The sequence below is a fragment of the Corticium candelabrum genome, chromosome 22 (assembly GCF_963422355.1).
Source record: "Corticium candelabrum chromosome 22, ooCorCand1.1, whole genome shotgun sequence".
Lineage (NCBI taxonomy): Eukaryota > Metazoa > Porifera > Homoscleromorpha > Homosclerophorida > Plakinidae > Corticium > Corticium candelabrum.
The window spans coordinates 1,708,770-1,726,391 of NC_085106.1; the positions used below are offsets into that span (position 1 = coordinate 1,708,770).

At 39.4% G+C, this 17,622-nt stretch overlaps 4 protein-coding genes across 4 annotated transcripts in view; 3 read left to right on the forward strand and 1 right to left on the reverse strand.

Annotated features, from left to right (window-relative positions):
* Positions 1-806: 806 nt before the first annotated feature.
* On the forward strand, positions 807-3,420 carry LOC134197580 (histone-lysine N-methyltransferase SUV39H1-like). The gene is made up of 3 exons (XM_062666928.1): positions 807-908; positions 967-1,737; positions 3,148-3,420. Exons 1-3 carry the CDS (start codon positions 846-848, stop codon positions 3,418-3,420), a joined length of 1,107 nt encoding a protein of 368 aa, XP_062522912.1. The 5' UTR covers positions 807-845.
* A 178-nt stretch (positions 3,421-3,598) lies between these two features.
* LOC134197578 (mRNA-decapping enzyme 1B-like) lies at positions 3,599-5,876 on the reverse strand. The gene is made up of 6 exons (XM_062666926.1): positions 5,686-5,876; positions 5,534-5,574; positions 5,289-5,419; positions 5,148-5,214; positions 3,972-4,716; positions 3,599-3,870 (listed from the first exon to the last, which is right to left on the reverse strand). The coding sequence occupies exons 1-6, from the start codon at positions 5,869-5,871 to the stop codon at positions 3,799-3,801; spliced, it is 1,242 nt and encodes a 413-aa protein (XP_062522910.1). The 5' UTR covers positions 5,872-5,876; the 3' UTR covers positions 3,599-3,798.
* A 2,927-nt stretch (positions 5,877-8,803) lies between these two features.
* LOC134197665 (muscle calcium channel subunit alpha-1-like) lies at positions 8,804-13,746 on the forward strand. Its single transcript, XM_062667011.1, has 6 exons — positions 8,804-8,821; positions 9,760-9,899; positions 9,961-10,067; positions 10,875-11,027; positions 12,442-12,635; positions 13,639-13,746. Exons 1-6 carry the CDS (start codon positions 8,804-8,806, stop codon positions 13,744-13,746), a joined length of 720 nt encoding a protein of 239 aa, XP_062522995.1.
* LOC134197577 (muscle calcium channel subunit alpha-1-like) overlaps positions 13,644-17,622 on the forward strand; it is a 21,591-nt gene continuing 17,612 nt past the window's right edge. Inside the window, exons 1-4 of the mRNA XM_062666925.1 lie at positions 13,644-13,742; positions 13,814-13,929; positions 16,665-16,833; positions 17,520-17,622. The exon at positions 17,520-17,622 is cut by the window's right edge and continues 58 nt beyond it. Coding sequence (XP_062522909.1) covers positions 13,896-13,929; positions 16,665-16,833; positions 17,520-17,622 — 306 coding nt within the window. The 5' untranslated portion in view covers positions 13,644-13,742; positions 13,814-13,895. The remainder of the gene's footprint in view (positions 13,743-13,813; positions 13,930-16,664; positions 16,834-17,519) is intronic.

Consider the following 17,622-nt stretch of genomic DNA (forward strand, 5'->3'; position numbering starts at 1 on the left):
TACTTTGACATCACAATAAGAAATTCTCTCCAACCAACATATATGGTAAAGGCAGCTTGTCAAGCAGGGGTTGCGGCAGAAGCTGGAGAAAGAGAGAAAGACAGCTCATATAAAGATATTGTTAGTGAGAATGGAGGTGTGTTTTATCCACTAGTTGTTGAAAGTCTGGGCTTGTGGTCGCCGTCTAGTCTCCAGATTTTAAAATCAATCTGCAGAAGAGCAACATTCCACAGTCACCTCACAATGAGCCAGGCCACGTCCTATTTCCACCAACGGCTTTCTATTAAACTCTGGTTGTATAATGCAAAGATAATTCTAGAGAGATTGTCTGTAGATTGCTCTGGTGACGTTCTAGACTTTTTGTAGAGTGGGGGGTTTGGGTTGGTTTTGGGTTAGTTTTTAAAAAGATAATAAAAATATATATAAATATATATATATATATATATATATATATATATATATATATATATATTAATGACAACAAATATAAAAAGATTCTGTAAATACACTACTTATGGCTGTAAATAAACTACTCATGGCTTTTACACAGGAATTGTGCTACAAAACAAACAGTCATTTCACTTCGGGCTTCTATGTTAATAGCCTAGCAACCACAACTAGTCACTGCCTGAGACTATCCCAATTTATTTGAATCTACTAAAAGTGTGGTATTGTGCTGCAATGGCATAGCAGTGACTACAAATAGATCTACAGCTATTTAATTTCCTTAGCTAGTCACCCCCACAACTACAGACTAGAGTATTTATGAGCGCATGCGCGCCAACGAGTTCCTTGTTGCGCGAAGATTTGAAAGTAGCGGGTAAGTCAGTAGCTACGTATGTTGAATGGCATCTGGAGCGGAGATCGAGTGGGAAGTGGAGCGTATTCTCGATCACTGCAACCGAGGCGTAAGTTCACGTCATTCAAATTCTCCTCGTTTTCTTCATACTTTCGTTGTCCCTGTAGGTAGCAACGAAGTATCTCATCAAATGGAAAGGATACTCACACGTATACAACAGCTGGGAGCCTTTAAAGCATTTAAAAAATTGTAAAGAAAAGATTAGAGAGTACCAAACGGAGTTGAAAAGACCAGGAAGGAAGAGAAAAGCGGGTTCTCCCCCAGGGGAGGGTGATGGGGAGAGGCAGTGGGAAATTCAGCTAAACATCGACAGAGGACACGAAGCACCAATATGGATAGAAAACAGCGCGAATCCACCCGAGAAATTTACGTATATTACACAGAATCTGTGGGGCAACAACGTGCCTCCAACAGATGAAAGCGTCATTATTGGATGTCATTGCCATGACAACTGTGACAAAAGCGACACGTGCTGTCCACGTGTTTTACACGGCTCTGACTTTCCATACACAAGAGATGGTCTTATACAACTCGAACTCGGACAAGCCATCATCGAATGCAACGTCAAGTGTTCATGTAACAAGAAGTGTCCGAATAGAGTCGTACAAAAAGGAAGAAAATTTGAAGTTGTAGTGTTTTACACAAATAATGGAAAAGGTTGGGGATTGAAATCATTGGTTGATATCAAAGCTAGAGAATTTTTTAGTGAGTATGTTGGGGAGTTGGTGACATCAAAGGAGGCAGAGAAGAGAGAGAAGTTATGTGATGAGGCTGGGATGACGTATCTACTCGATCTGGATTTTAACGAGGATAAGAACGCAGAGTTTTCGATCGATGCAAAGCAATATGGAAATGCAAGTCGGTTTATTAATCACTCGGTGAGTGACTTTTGTTTGTTTGATGGATGTATGATTGTGTGTGTGTGTGTGTGTGTGTGTGTGCGCGCGCGCGTGCGTGCGTGCGTGCACATGTGTGCATGTTTCAAACAAACTATCTTGTCATTTAGTCCCACTAAGTTGACACTACGATCATATTATAAACAGTTGATACTAAGCTACAATGTAACACCTCTCATACAAACCAATCATTGATATTTACAACTACAATTGTTCTGACTTGCTCCACCAACGTATACACCATCATCTACAACAAATCCACAACCACATGGACACAAACTTTAACTCTTTCGTCTGCTCTAGTCAACCCACACACTCTCAACATACAACAATGCAAACGAAACATACAGACTCATGAAATTAGATTGTAATCTAGCAGAGAATGAGACCTCAACTGTCACTGTAGACAACACGACATCACAGACCGCCATGTATCTTGCAGACTAAGCAAGTTATGCCAGTTAGTAAAGCTTGTGAGAGTACACAACAATAAGGCAGAGATTGCTGTAGCTGTGCAGTACATCACCCATTGATGTATCTCTCTGTGCTAAAAGTCTGATCTGTCCGTATGTACATCAATCACGCCCAAATTCAACCGCCACGAAACCGTGCAGGAAGACTGCGTTCCACACCACAATGCAAACGCAAGTTTCAGTTATACGAGATGACCATTGATTTAGAGGGGCCCCTTTTGAAGTCCACGAATCCGACCATAGCGAAGATGCTGTTAAAGGAATGCTGAGAGTGTGAGTTTAATGCAAACGCGCGTCTCGATTGTACTGTACAAGATGACAATTTAGAGGGGCCCCTTCTGAGGTTCACGAACTCGACCACAGCGAGATGCTGTTGTTGCTCAAAGATCTACACCTTGAAGAGATAGAAACGTCGTAAAGGAATGCTGAGACTGTGAGTTAATGGAAACGCGCGTCTCGATTGTACTGTACAAGATAACGATTTAGAGGGGCCCCTTTTAAGGTTTACTAACCCGACCACAGCGAGATGCTGTTGTTGCTCAAAGATCTACACCTTGAAGAAATAGAAACGATGTAAAGGAATGCTGAGATTGTGAGTTTAATGCAAACGCGCGTCTCAATTGTACTGTACAAGATAACGATTAGAGGGCCCCCTTTTGAAGTCCACAAACCCGACTTTATTAGCGAAGGATTTGATTTCAGGCAAGGCAAGGCATAATGACTGCTGCACTGGCTGTTTGTTTGAGTATTTCCTTGTACATCATAAACAGCACAAATTCTGACACACACTAGACAGACCACACCCACACATTTACAGCCACCAAATCTGCCAGAATCCACATCCTAAATATCACAACATATTCACATTGATTAATCATGCACCTCAACTAATTTTTAATTAATTGTATTTCTCGTTTAGTGTGATCCCAATCTTGTCGCTTATGGCTGCTGGATCGACAATCCTGATCCACGACTACCACGTATAGCTCTGTTTGCCTGCCGAGACATTCCAGCTGGAGAGGAACTGACGCTTGACTATGCAATGTGTTCATCTACTGATACTCAATGTCAACACAGTCAGTCCAATACGCCACCTCCCACGCCATTCAACATACAGAAGTCACTTCAAAGCCACAAGAAGCGAGTGAGATGTAAATGTGGATCGAGAAACTGCCGTACGTATCTGTTCTAGTATGATGCACATGCCTGCTGGTTGGGGCATGAATTTAATTTACAGTTTTTAGTCTTCAGTTTTGCTCTCTCTGATGTGTTTGAATGGTGCTAAAGAGAGCACCGAAATGAACAAGATTAGAGCAAAAAACCAGACACGAGATCGGAATGAAATTAAAAACAAAAGAGGCAAAGATGGACAGAATGAAAGAGAGTGGCTTGCATCATTGCTGTAAGCGAACGCGTAGTGACTACAGTCTGATTCAGACCTAACTGTGTGATGTAGTACTATCCATAATATAAGTGACTCAACGCAAGGGGGACGCAAGCCTTGAGGGGGGACGGGAAGGGGTGGATTACATGCGGGGGGTGAAAACGCTGGGGCAGGATTTGAAAAAGTCTACGATGAGGAAAAGCTGCCGATACTCTTGATATACGCATCATGCAGCACATCAACAAAACTCTTATCGTTCTGCAAGGGAAAGGAAACTCAATTAGCTTGGAGTCCAGCCAGTATACGCGCGCAAGCGTCTGGACTCCAAGGATAGACTTACACACATTGTTGTCATTTACCTGTATGAGGTGAAGCATCGCCTGTTGAAATTGCTCTCTGTCCAAAGCTGGTCTTTCTCTTTTCAAGCCGCTAGCTGCCGTAGTAGTAGAAGTTGGTTTCTCTTGTGGCTGCTCAGCAAAGAGATTACGCTGCACGTCTGTCAAGTCAATTCGTTTCTGATTGGCCAACTGGAAATCCAATGGAGACCTCAAGTGCGTCGTACTCGACGCAGCTGAAAGAGCGTGCGATGGCGTACCGTGTGAAACGGAAGGGACATCACTCGGATCGGTTGTCATTGCCGTGGCAACAAAATGCTGCAAAATGTTCGATGTCTGCTGTTGTGTTAAAGGCATAACGGACGTCCTCAATTTGCTTTGCAACGACACGGTGCTTGCACTTGTCTGTACGGCCGGCTGATTTTGTGATAACGAAACTTTCATATCAGCCAGACTGCTCGGTAAAGCCATTATCGCTGGATCAAGAGCAGCCAGTGATTCCTGTGACGGCAATGCTCCACCATGTTTGGTATGAGCAGCAGTTTGATCCACATTTTGTGGGTGGGATTTCTGCGTGTTGTGCTGCTGCTGCTGCTGCTGCTGCTGCTGTATGGATCTTCTGGGCTGAGATACGCTGGTTGTTGATCCGTTTGTGAGCAATTGGTGACGTCGAAATGGAGGCTTTGCTGGTGACGATTCTGCAGTGATGTTTGCAGATGCTGGAGGTGTTGGTGTCACGTGAGACTCTGGTTGAACGGTCTGACTCAGTCTAATGGAAAACAAGAAATGCTACACTGACGTGTTTCCAGTGTGCGATCTGTAACTATAATGGTACGCATCACACCAGGCAGTGTAGTGAGTGAGTGAGTGACGTTTGTTCAACGGTTAATGGTTATCATTGATATCAACACGTTAGGTCTTTTGGTTGTCGTGTTACTGACGTTGAAACGTCTTGTTTTGTTTCTCTACGTCGTTCGCTTTCTTTTTTCTTTTAATTTCTATGTTTTGTACTACAAGTGCTCAGAGTGCACTGTTTTTTCAAAATCTTTTAGTTTTTCCATCGTCTCCACTGGCAGTAATGGACTAAATGTGTGTGTGTGTGTGTGTGTGTGTGTGTATGTGTCAATGCATTGAGTTGACATTATCACACTCACGACTACCACGATGTCATCATAATTTCTGTACATTATTGATATCTACCTGACAATGAGATTGCCAACTTCTTGGAATTCATTACTGTCGTAAAACCAGATGCCGTAAATGAGTTCTAACGAAGTAATCAATCAGAAAAACAAATCAGCACACACAAAGTGTACGTAATCACAAGTCGGTTTGACTTACTGTTTTTCACACTTTTGTACAGAACAAACGGTTGCTGGGTCTGAAATTCCATTGTTGCTGTGATGACATCCTGCACGTTTTCTGTATTGAGGCGATTCATGATAAGGAACCCGTATATGGGATGAACAGATCTGCACAGAAACGGAAGTTGATGAGGCGCAACCTCGGAGTCCCGCAGTAAAGCGCGTACAAATTAGAAGCCAACCAAAATTACGTCTAAATCTAAAATCAAAATCTCCCACTACCTCTTGAACACAAAAAGAGTTCCTTCCACGTCCGTCTTGTGCTACAAAACATAACACAAATTTAATGCATTGCGCATGCGCAAGTAACTCACTGAATAAACCACACAAAACGACTGCGATTGCCACGCAATTTAGATCGCTCTATAGTTTACCCAAGTGTTGTCAACAAAACGATACAACGCCACTTGACCGGCAGTGCCGACGATGTCGACAATCGTTTCGTCGCAGCGCTTCAGAACCGTCAGATTGATCTTCGACTCATGTGGTCCGATCGGAGTTCCCATCTCCTTTCGCTTTGCTTTCAATGTCCTTTCGGATTCGCCGCCGTTATTCGCCATGACTAGCGAACGATGACGTAATACTATATACGGGACTATAACTTGGAAAACGAGTCACGTGAGATTGTCGCATGTAGAAGGTTAGTGTAGCCTCGAACTTCCAGACCAGAAAGCGCGCTCTCTGGTCTGGAAATTCGAGACTAGGTTTAGTGCAGATAATTGTAATCTAATATATAAAGCTCAAATTGTCTGTCTGTGTGTGTGTGTGTGTGTGTGTGTGTGTGTGTGTGTGTGTGCATGTTCGCGTTTGGCGGTCACGTCTTTTGTCCGTTCGCAACCGAAATCGGCACGCACACTCGCCACGCACAGGGGAAGGTTTGCGTAAAAGAATTAAAAAAATTATGCACCGGGGCCCCTCTCGAGGGGTCGACCCACGCCTAAAATTTCTCGACGACGCAAACGCTACACATTCCGGTTCATTCGAACACACGCCCGCACCGGTCCCGTGTAGACCCTATGCATCGCCGTCCTTCGCAAAGCTTCGAGCGATCGAATATCTCTTGCCGACGAAACTTACTCTTCTATCGCTTGCGTTTCTCTCCAAATTCTGATTGCATTTGCACCGAATCCAACCTAAACGTTTTCTGCAGCAAGCGCTACACGGGGAGTGTGTCGATTTCTATCGAAACAAGCGCAAAGAGCAAGATTCGAATTCATTCAGCATATCCGGGACCTCGCAACAAATATTGCACGTGACGTGTCCACAGACCTATCTTTACACTACAGTATCTTGCCCGTACGAAGGACGGGCCATGGATCCTAGTCTAATATATAAAGCTCAAATTGTCTGTCTGTCTGTCTGTCTGTGTGTGTGTGTGTGCATGTTCGCGTTTGGCGGCCACGTCTTTTGTCCGTTTGCAACCGAAATCGGCAAGCACACTCGGCACGCACAGAGGAAGGTTTGCGTAAAAAAATTAAAAAAATTACGCACCGGGGCCCCTCTCGAGGGATCGACCCCCGCGTAAAATTTCTCGACGACGCAAACGCTACACATTGCAGTTCATTCGAACACACGCCCGCACCAGTCCCGTGTAGACCCTATGCATCGCCGTCCTTCGCAAAGCTTCGAGCGATCGAATATCTCTTGCCGACGAAACTTACTCTTCTATCGCTTGCGTTTCTCTCCAAATTCTGATTGCATTTGCACCGAATCCAACCTACACGTTTTCTGCAGCAAGCGCTACACGGGGAGTGTGTCGATTTCTATTGAAACAAGCGCGAAGAGCAAGATTCGAATTCATTCAGCATATCCGGGACCTCGCAACAAAGATTGCACGTGACGTGTCCACAGACCTATCTTTACACTACAGTATCTTGCCCGTACGAAGGACGGGCCATGTATACTAGTCTAATATATAAAGCTCAAATTGTCTGTCTGTGTGTATGTATGTTCGCGTTTGGCGGCCACGTCTTTTGTCCCTTCGCAACCGAAATCGGCACGCACACTCGGCACGCACAGAGGATGGTTTGCGTAAAACAATTTAAAAAATTACGCACCGGGTCCCCTTTCGAGGGGTCGACCCCCCGTAAAATTTCTTGATGACGCAAACGCTGCACATTCCAGTTCATTCGAACACACGCCCACACCAGTCCCGTGTAGACTGTATGCATCGCCGTCCTTCGCAAAGCTTCGAGCAATCGAATATCTCTTGCCGACGAAACTTACTCTTCTAGCGCTTTCGTTTCTCTCCAAATTCTGATTGCATTTGCACCAAATGCAACCTACACGTTTTCTGCAGCAAGCGCTACACGGGGAGTGTGTCGATTTCGTTCGAAACAAGCGCGAAGAGCAAGATTCGAATTCATTCAGCATATCCGGGACCTCGCAACAAAGATTGCACGTGACGTGTCCACAGACCTATCTTTACACTACAGTATCTTGCCCGTACGAAGGACGGGTCATGGATCCTAGTGTAATATATTACATAAGTAAATTATAAAAATGATTACACATATAATATTTTATTTAATCACACCATATTTAGTATAAAAAGTAAAGAAATAAGTATTTAAGTTACTAACATAATTTTATTAATTAAAATTATTTATTGATTAAAATTATTTATTAACTAAAATTATTTATTAACTAAAATTATTTATTACCTAAAATTATTTATTAATTAAAATCATTTATTACTTAAAATTATTTATTAACTAAAATCATTTATTAATTAAAATTATTTGTTAACTAAAATTATTTATTAATTAAAATTATTTGTTAATTAAAATTATTATACATTATTATAAAATCTGTTACTACGTACTATTGTTATTAATTCAAATTTAGTTAATACAGAATGATTTTGGCCTGCAATTTGCTCTACTAACGCGCGCTAAACCATATCACAGTTGTACGGTACAGCCAAGCGGATCGCAATCTAAATGGTTTATTTATAATTCAACTGACACACTAAAATGCGGCTTGAACCTACGCCATTCCCGTTCCCCAATCTGCAGCTGCAGCGAACTCTCCCCAATGTGTTAGTCACGTGACACCACCAGGTGAGTTGCCACTTTGCCTTCGCGTTGTCCAAATCGTTTGCCATCTACCGATTCTCCATGGAATCAGCCTCGGCTCTGAACGACAGCAAAAGCTCCAACCGACAGACGGACACCCAAAGACGGAAGCAAACCGGACGTGCGAGGCCGGAACTCGCGCTCTACTGCCTCAGCAAGAGCAACCGACTGCGCAAATTTGCGATCGACATTGTCGACTCTAGATATCCTCACTGCAGTGTGTGTGTGCGTGCGTGTGTGGTGAGATGAGATGAGGAAATATTGCAAGTGACGGAGGTGTGAGGGTCACCACGTGCATACATACTCTGCAAGCATCACAGACCTTCTCACTTCGATCAGTAACGAGATGCAGGGATAGCTTGATAGATATCTGGGTGGTGTGTGCGGTGGTTTGCTTGGATTGTGGCTGAACGGGATGGATGTTGTGAAATTGGTTAATTAATTAGATTGGCAACTCTGTGTGGTGACGTGTGTGTGTTAGTGTATGCGTAGGTGTGTGTGTTTTTGGTGGTGCGTCTGTTGTCGGTTGGTTGTCTCTCTTGAGGTTGGTCGCGGTGTGATGTGCATTTATTTTTGTCTATCTGTTTGTTTGTGTGTTTGTTCGTTCGTCTGTCTGTCTCCTTCTGTCTGTCTGTCTGTCTGTCTGTCTGTTTGTCTGTCTGTCTGTCTGTCTGCGTGTTTGTCTGTCTGTCTGTCTGTCTGTTTGTCTGTCTGTCTGTCCATGTATTTGAATAAATCTGTATGTCTGTTTGTCTGTCTGTCTGTCTATCTGTTTGTTTGTCTGTCTGGCTGGCTGTCTGGCTGTCCATGTATTGAATAAATCTGTCTATTTGTCTGTCCGACATTTTGTCTTTATGTCTGTTTGTTTGTCTGTCTGTCTGTCTGTCTGTCTGTCCATGTATTGAATAAATCTGTCTATCTGTGTGTCTGACTTTCTGTCTATATGTCTGTTTGTCTGTTTGTCTGTCTGTTTGTTTGTTTGTCCGTCTTTCTGTTAGTCTCCATGTTGTCTGTCTGTCTGTTTGTATGTCCAACTTTTTTCTGTCTGTCTGTCTGTCTGTCCTTTTGTTTGCTTGTCCACCTTTTTGTTGATGTCCTTGTTGTGTGTCTGTTTATTTGTCTGTCTGTCTGTCTGTCTGCCTGTCTGTCTGTTTGTTTGTCTGTTATCTGTTTGTGTCATCATATGTCCTAGTCTCTCCTTGACTATCACCACATCATTCGAAACTTTTATTCTTCTCACCATCTTTGCCAACTGCTGTGCATTAGCAGCATACCAACCGTTACCCAACGGCGACACAACCAAGCAAAACGAACAGCTAGTACGCACATTACCATCAAACATACAATCATCATACAAACATTTCTCTCTAGGAAGTAGCAGAATGGGTGTTCCTCGGAATATTCACGATCGAAGCTCTCTTGAAAATCGTAGCCGAGGGATTCATGTTCGTACGTCATGCATACCTCAGGAGCATATGGAACATCCTGGATTTTATTGTCATTGTACTTGGGTAAACAGTAGTTGATATCAAAAATAAAAATTAAGTAATTAATAGTTACGTATTGCTTTAGGTATCTGGACTTGATTGGCCAGCTTACTGATTTCTCGTTGTTGGATGTTAAAGCGTTGAGAGCTTTTCGAGTTGTTCGGCCTCTAAAGTTTCTTTCTGGTTTTCCCAGTAAGTGTTGATGTTGTTGTGTTGTTGTTGTTGTTGTGTTGTTGTAATGTTGTCATGTTGTTGTGCTGTTGTCGTGTTGTTGTGTTGTTGTGTTATTTGTTGTTGTGTTGTAAATTTTGTTCTGTTGTTATTGTTGTTGTTGTGTTCTTGTTGTGTTTTTGTTTTTGTTGTTATTGTTGTGTTGTCCTTGTGTTGTTGTGTTATTATTGTTGTTGTTATTGTTGTTGTGTTGTTGTTATTGTTGTTATTATTGTTGTTGTTGTTTTGTTGTTGCATGTTGTTGTGTTATTATTATTGTGGTTGTTGTGTTGTTGTTATTGTTGTTATTATTGTTGTTGTTGTTTTGTTGTTGCATGTTGTTGTGTTGTTATTATTGTGGTTGTTGTGTTGTTATTATTGTTAATGGTATAGTTATTGTTGTTTTGTTGTTATTGTTGTTGTTGTTGTTGTTGTTGTTGTTGTTGTTATTGTTGTTGGTAATGTTGTTGTTATTGTTGTTGGTAATGTTGTTGCATGTTGTTGTTGTGTTGTTGTGTTATTTGTTGTTGTGTTGTGTTTTTGTTGTTGTGTTGTGTTTTTGTTGTTGTGTTGTTGTGTTGTTGTTTTTGTGATTGTTGTTTTGTTGTTGTTGTTTTGTTGTTGTGATTGTTGTTTTGTTGTTGTTGTGTTGTTGTGTTGTTGTTGTGATTGTTGTTTTGTTGTTGTTGTGATTGTTGTTGTGATTGTTGTTATAATTGTTGTATAATTGTTGTGTTGTTTGGGTTGGAGGAGTGTGATGTGATTGTACATGTTGGTCATCCATCGTAGGCTTGCAGGTTGTGCTGAATTCTGTGATTCGAGCCATGTTTCCGTTGTTCAATGTTTTCATGCTCGTGCTGTTTGTTATTATTCTCTATGCGGTTATTGGGTTGGAGTTTTTATCAGGGAAACTGCGTTATGCGTGTTTCGACAACACGACAGGTTGGCTATGTGCTCTGTGTTTTGTGTTTTGTGTAGAATGGGATGTTTGTTGTAGTTTGTGTTTTGTTTGTTGGTTGCTGTTTCTGTTTATCTGTTTGTTGTTGTTTGTTTGTCTGTCTATTTGTTTGTTTAATTTTTTGTTATTTGTTTGTTTATTTGTTTGTTTATATTTGTTTGTTTATTTGTTTGTTTATTTGTTTGTTTATTTGTTTGTTTATCTGTTTGTTTATTTGTTTGTTTATTTGTTGTTTATTTGTTTGTTTATTTGTTGTTTATTTGTTTGTTTATTTGTTTGTTTATTTATTTGTTTATCTTTTTTGTTTATTTGTTTGTTTATTTGTTGTTTATCTGTTTGTTTATTTGTTTGTTTATTTGTTTGTTTATTTGTTTGTTCATCTTTTTGTTTATTTGTTTGTTTATCCGTTTGCTTATTTGTTTGTTTATTTTTGTTTATTTGTTTGTTCATCTTTTTGTTTATTTGTTTGTTTATCTTTTTATTAATTGTGTGTTTATTTATTTGTTTATTTGTTTGTTTATCTTTTTATTAATTGTGTGTTTATTTATTTGTTTATCTGTTTGTTTATCTGTTTGTTGTTATCTGTTTATCTGTTTGTTTATCTATTTGTTTATCTGTTTGTTGTTTGTTTATCTGTTTGTTGTTTGTTTATCTGTTTGTTGTTTGTTTACCTGTTTGTTGTTTGTTTGTTTATTTGTTTGTTCATCTTTTATTTGTTTGTTTGTTTATTTGTTTGTTTATCTGTTTGTTGTTTGTTTGTTTATTTGTTTGTTTATTTGTTTGTTCATCTTTTTGTGTATTTGTTTGTTTATCTGTTTGTTTATCTTTTTATTAATTGTGTGTTTATTTATTTGTTTATCTGTTTGTTTATCTGTTTGTTGTTATCTGTTTATCTGTTTGTTTATCTATTTGTTTATCTGTTTGTTGTTTGTTTACCTGTTTGTTGTTTGTTTGTTTATCCGTTTGTTTATCTGTTTGTTTATGTGTTTGTTTATCTGTCTGTTTATCCATTTGTTTATCTGTTTGTTATTTGTCTGTTTATCTGTGTATTTGTTGTTTTTTGTTTATCTGGTTGTTTATGTATTTGTTTATCCATTTGTTTATGTGTTGTTTTATTTGTTTGTTTATCTATTTGTTTATCTGTTTGTTTATCCATTTGTTTATCTATTTGTTTATCTGTTTGTTTACCCATTTGTTTATGTGTTGTTTTATTTGTTGTTTATTTGTTTGTTTATCTGTTTGTTGTTTGTCTGTTTTTGTGTGTTTTGTATTATGTGTTTGTGTGTTTGCATTTGTTTGTCTATATTTGATGTTTACTTTAGATTTCTGTGTTTGTTTCATCACTTTTTATGTCCATTTTTCTCACTTCTGTTTCTCCCTTGATTTACACTTCATAAGGTGAACTAATTGACTCGCATTCTTGCTCACCATCTGGAGACGGCTTCACTTGTAACAAAGAACAAAACCAAGTTTGTCTCCAGAAATGGGGAGGACCCAATCATGGCATCACTGGCTTTGACAACATTGGAGTCTCAATGCTCACCGTTTTTCAGTGCATTACAATGGAAGGATGGACACAAGTGATGTATATGGTATGTTTATAAAGCACAATGAAATTAATCTAATACATTACACGCATTAATACTTACTGGTTGTATGGTACCTGTAGGCGTCTTGAGTTTGTGAGTAACACGTCCAACCAAGTTTTCAGACCATCTACTGAAACGCCGAGTCCTAGCTAGACAATACGTATTTGTTGAAACCATAGCTATCATGCAAGTAAACATGCAAACTTCCTAGTAGTTTAGATTACGTATATAGGCCTGGTATAGGTAGTCGTCGTTTTGTGATCGTGATCAAGACAATTGAAATGTACAGTCTAGGTATGCACTCAGTTCCGTTGTAACGACAGTGGTATGGTATTTACTGACATAGAAATTGATATCAGCAAACATTGACTATCAACAGTGTTAGATGCAGCACAGTGTAGTAAAGGATTGATTGTAGTATGGGATGTGTGAATAGTTGACTGTAGGTGGCATTCAACTCCTGAAGGTGTTTCTTGGTTGTCAAGTACACACAATCCCTAGCTACAATACAAAAGGATGGGGCGATGGAACTTCATGAAGCATTTTCTTCGCCATTTGGTCACTTGCACGAATCGTTCCTAGACTCATCTGTAGTCAGACACGGAAACGATTTTTAAAGGTAGGTCCTGTCATGAAACATGGCTGTGGGGAGGAGAAATTTGAGATTTGTGTGTACACACATACACACACACACACACACACACACACACACACACACACACACACACACACACACACACACACACACACACATATATACCAAAAGCTCAATGGAGAGCCATATAGGACCACGCCCATTTCTGTTGTGCAACCCGGATTAGAAGCCTTGCTACACTCGACAATTAATTGCTATTCATTTGTATTGTATATTAAATTACTATGTACGGATAATTAATTAATAAATATCAACACAATTATTATTAGTAATATAAAAATATTAGTATAAATTTCCAAAATGGAGAAATCAAATTTTGTTGTGAAAAGTGTTTGTATGGTGTTTGTCCAGGTTCAAGACTCAGCTGGATCTAAATGGCCGTGGGTTTACTTTACAACTCTCGTTGTTGTTGGATCATTTTTTGTGGTCAATCTTGTGTTGGGAGTTCTTAGTGGGTAAACGTTTGGTTGATGTAGTTTAGTTGTGTGACATGTTGTACAATAATGTTGGGTAATTTTCTGGTCAGAGAGTTTACTCGGCAGAGGCAGAAGGCGATTGCTCGTGGAGCATTTAAGAAACTCCGGGAGCAGCGTTGCATTGATGCTGATATGAAGTGTTATCTTCAGTGGATTGTACAAGGAGGTAAGGGTTTTTACAGGCACAGACAGACAGACAGACACACAAGGACAGACAGACAGACAGACAGACACATACACAGACAGACAGATTGACAAACAGATTGACAGACACGGACAGACACACAGACAGACAGGTAGACAGACGCACAGACAGACACACAGGCAGACAAACAGACAGACAGACAGACAGACAGACACACATATACAGACAGATACACAGACAAACAGACATGCACACACAGACAGATTATTTTATTGTTACAGATCCTCTACTTGTACACATCCTAAACTTCTATGATAAACCAGTCCTTCACAGCGAAATACTTTAAAACATTAGTGGACTTGGATCTGTACATTAAAGTCAAAAAGCTTGTCCATGTCATTCTTTGTTTCTGAAACTCTTAACAACTTTTTGAGGATTACTTTTGCGTTGCATCTTTGAAGAATCAAAGAGAACCGTTTCCTCCAAAAAGTTTTGAATTGTTTTGCACTACGAAAGGGGTCTTCCTCCATATGGCTGCACTGTTTTGAGAGAGTGTGTAAGAAGGCGTCAGCTTGTAGGCCCCATCTACCAAAGTGCTCAAACACTAGTGGGATACACTTTGATGACGTCCCTCCTGGTAGAATTACTCCTGTATACTTATTGGTCTTCTTCTCTTCTCTTGAGCGGGCAGCAAACCCATCCTCCCTGCTGGATCGTTTTAGAATGCCTTGACTCCATGGGTGTGCCAATGATATGTCAACATCTAGATTTTGTCTCGATTCTGCATCAGAGAATGTAATGTCTGGGCGATCCTCAGTGTTGACGTATAGATTTCTTGGTTCTTTCTCATGTGGGATATGTAGGGCGCTCATGCATTCACTCCAGCCATGGAGAACAGAGTTATGGGCCCAAACAGGACCACCTCCATACTTACAGACCAAAAGGTGGTATCCTTGGGGGTCTATAACTCGACCACAATCGCATACATTCCCATTCAGTGAATGGCGGAGGCAATTCCAGTCTTAGATAAGATGCAATGGAAAACTCGTTTGCTTTAAGTGCGTGCTTACCAGAAGACGATATTACCTCTAGCCATGATCCTGCGCTTTTTCCCTGTAAAGATCGTAACCTGGCTGCATCTCTATCAGAGGGGAAATAGGCGAGCAGGTCACCAACTTCACTGCTGGCAATCTTGGTGTAGAGGCAATACTGTAACTTTCATGGGTATGAAATGAAATCTTCAATGGACTGATTTTCCTCTGATTCATTGTCGACTGATTTTGGCAAAGGTGGTAGTAACTGAAACGCTGACTTTAGAGTAGAGCCAATTGATTCTGGAACTGATTCAGACTCTTTCAGATAGTTGATCAGGTCAGACATTGATGAGAAACGACCAGGCAACTTGTTTATAGTCTGACACCATGAAGATAAGTAAGCTGCATGAGAAATTTGTCTGACCTGTGTTGCACCGAATGACAGAGATGTTTTTAGGTCATCTAAAACATCTTGAAGACTTTGGGTCAGTCCAACTGCATAAATGTCATCCAAATACGCTAGAATGGTAACACTGTCATGTCTTTCCACTACCTGACATAAGATTGGATGAATAGTCACTGAATAAAGGGCCGGCCCCAATGGATCTCCTTGGTGGACACCCTGACTTGATGTAAGCAATTCAACTCTCCCTTCAGTTACATAGATCAGCGTACTAGGCTCTCCATACATCTGTCTAACATGAGGGTAGATATCGGGTAAATCTTCTTCAATTTGACGCAGAAGGCGCTTTCTTGCAACTGAATTAAATGCATTTCTAACATCTGTCTTTAGAATTGACCAGTCAGGATTACTTTCAAGTAAAACCTGAATGTGATGAGTTAGCAGCTCTGCTACCCCAGGCGTTGCGATACCATGTTGTACTGGAGAGAAGTGTGCAGAAAAACAGCAGATTTCTGTTGGCAAATAGTTCTGGCTGTGACTCGTCTGAAGACTTCACCAATGGCGATTGGTCTCACATCACCATTACTCTTGGGTAAAGCTATAAGCGTTGACCCTGAAAGCAAAGGGATGATCTTATATGGTACTTTTCCCAGAGCTATGTGGTTGCACATCACATACAATAAATCAGCTGATTTGTCATCCTCGAAAATAGCCTGAATATGTTCGTATCTCCACCCTGAAGGGCCACAACCAGATCCTCTTGGAGCAGACTTGATAGTGTTTTTGAAAGCAACTCTGTCCATGTGTGGTGAACTTGGTGGTGATGAAGAAGACAAATCAACTGAAATTTCATCTGGTCTAATGACTCCTACTGGCAGACAGACAGACAGACAGACAGACACAGACAGACAGATTGACAGACATGGACAGACACACAGACAGACAGGTAGACAGACACAGACAGACACACGGACAGACAGGTAGACAGACGCACAGACAGACAGACAGACACATAGACATACACACAGACAGACAAACAGACAGACAGACACACATGCATACATACAGACACACATACAGAGACAGACAGACAGACAGACAGACAGACAGACACGCACACACAGACAGATAGACAGACACACAAACAGACACACATACTCAGACAGACAGACAGACAGATTGACAGACAGATTGACAAACAGAAAACAGACAAACAGACAAGTCAACGATGAACACACTAAAGCAGACGAATTACTTGTACAATCAAATCTTTGCAACAGACGCAGATACCTTACATTGTTATTAACTATTTTTACTAGAAGGCAGCAGGAAAAAGAGAACAATTGGTCGAACATCGTTTGTAGAAATGGGAAGCAAAATCAGTGAAGATGTAGACGATTGTCTGTCTGATGACATCAATGTGGAGCACATTGATGATTCACAATATGGATTTCATTCGCTCTTGTTTCAACACATCACAAACACTTGGTATGTTGCACTCATCAGCAGTCAGGATGTCTTTGTAGCTATGTTTCTATGGCAACCACTTTTATTAGCAGTTAGTTTGTAGAATATATTGGAGGTTTTAATAAACATAAAAATTATTTAATTAAAATGCATAATTATTTATTTATTAATAAAAATATTATTTTTTATTTCAAAATAAAAACGATTAAAATTAAAAAGAAATAATTATTTATTTATAAATAAATAAAATAATTATTGATACTTAATTAATTAAAAATAATTTAAATATAATTAATTTATTTAAAAATAAAAAATTATTTAAAACTATATAATTATTTATTAAAAGTGAAAAATGATTTAAAAATAATTAATTTATTAAAAAATGAGAAAATATAAATAAATATTTATTTTATTTATTTATTAATAAAAGGGTGATTTAAAAATAAAATAAAATTATTATTGATACTTAAATAAAAATAATTAAAAATAAGTAATTTATTGAAAAAAATTAATAATAAAAATTATTTATTATAAATAAAAAGGTGATTTAAAATAAAAGTAAATAATTATTGGTAATAAAAAATAATTTAAAAATAATTAATTTATTAAAAAATAAAAATATTTAAAACTATATAATTATTTATTAAAAATGAAAATTAATTTAAAAATAAATAAATATTTATTTCTGACTAATTTATGTGTGCAAGGAACCGGTTGAGAGAGACTAATACTTCATGTCAGGAGATGGTACAAAGGGTTGTCAAGTCTTCGTGTTTCTATTGGACGGTCATCGTCTTCGTCCTTCTCAAT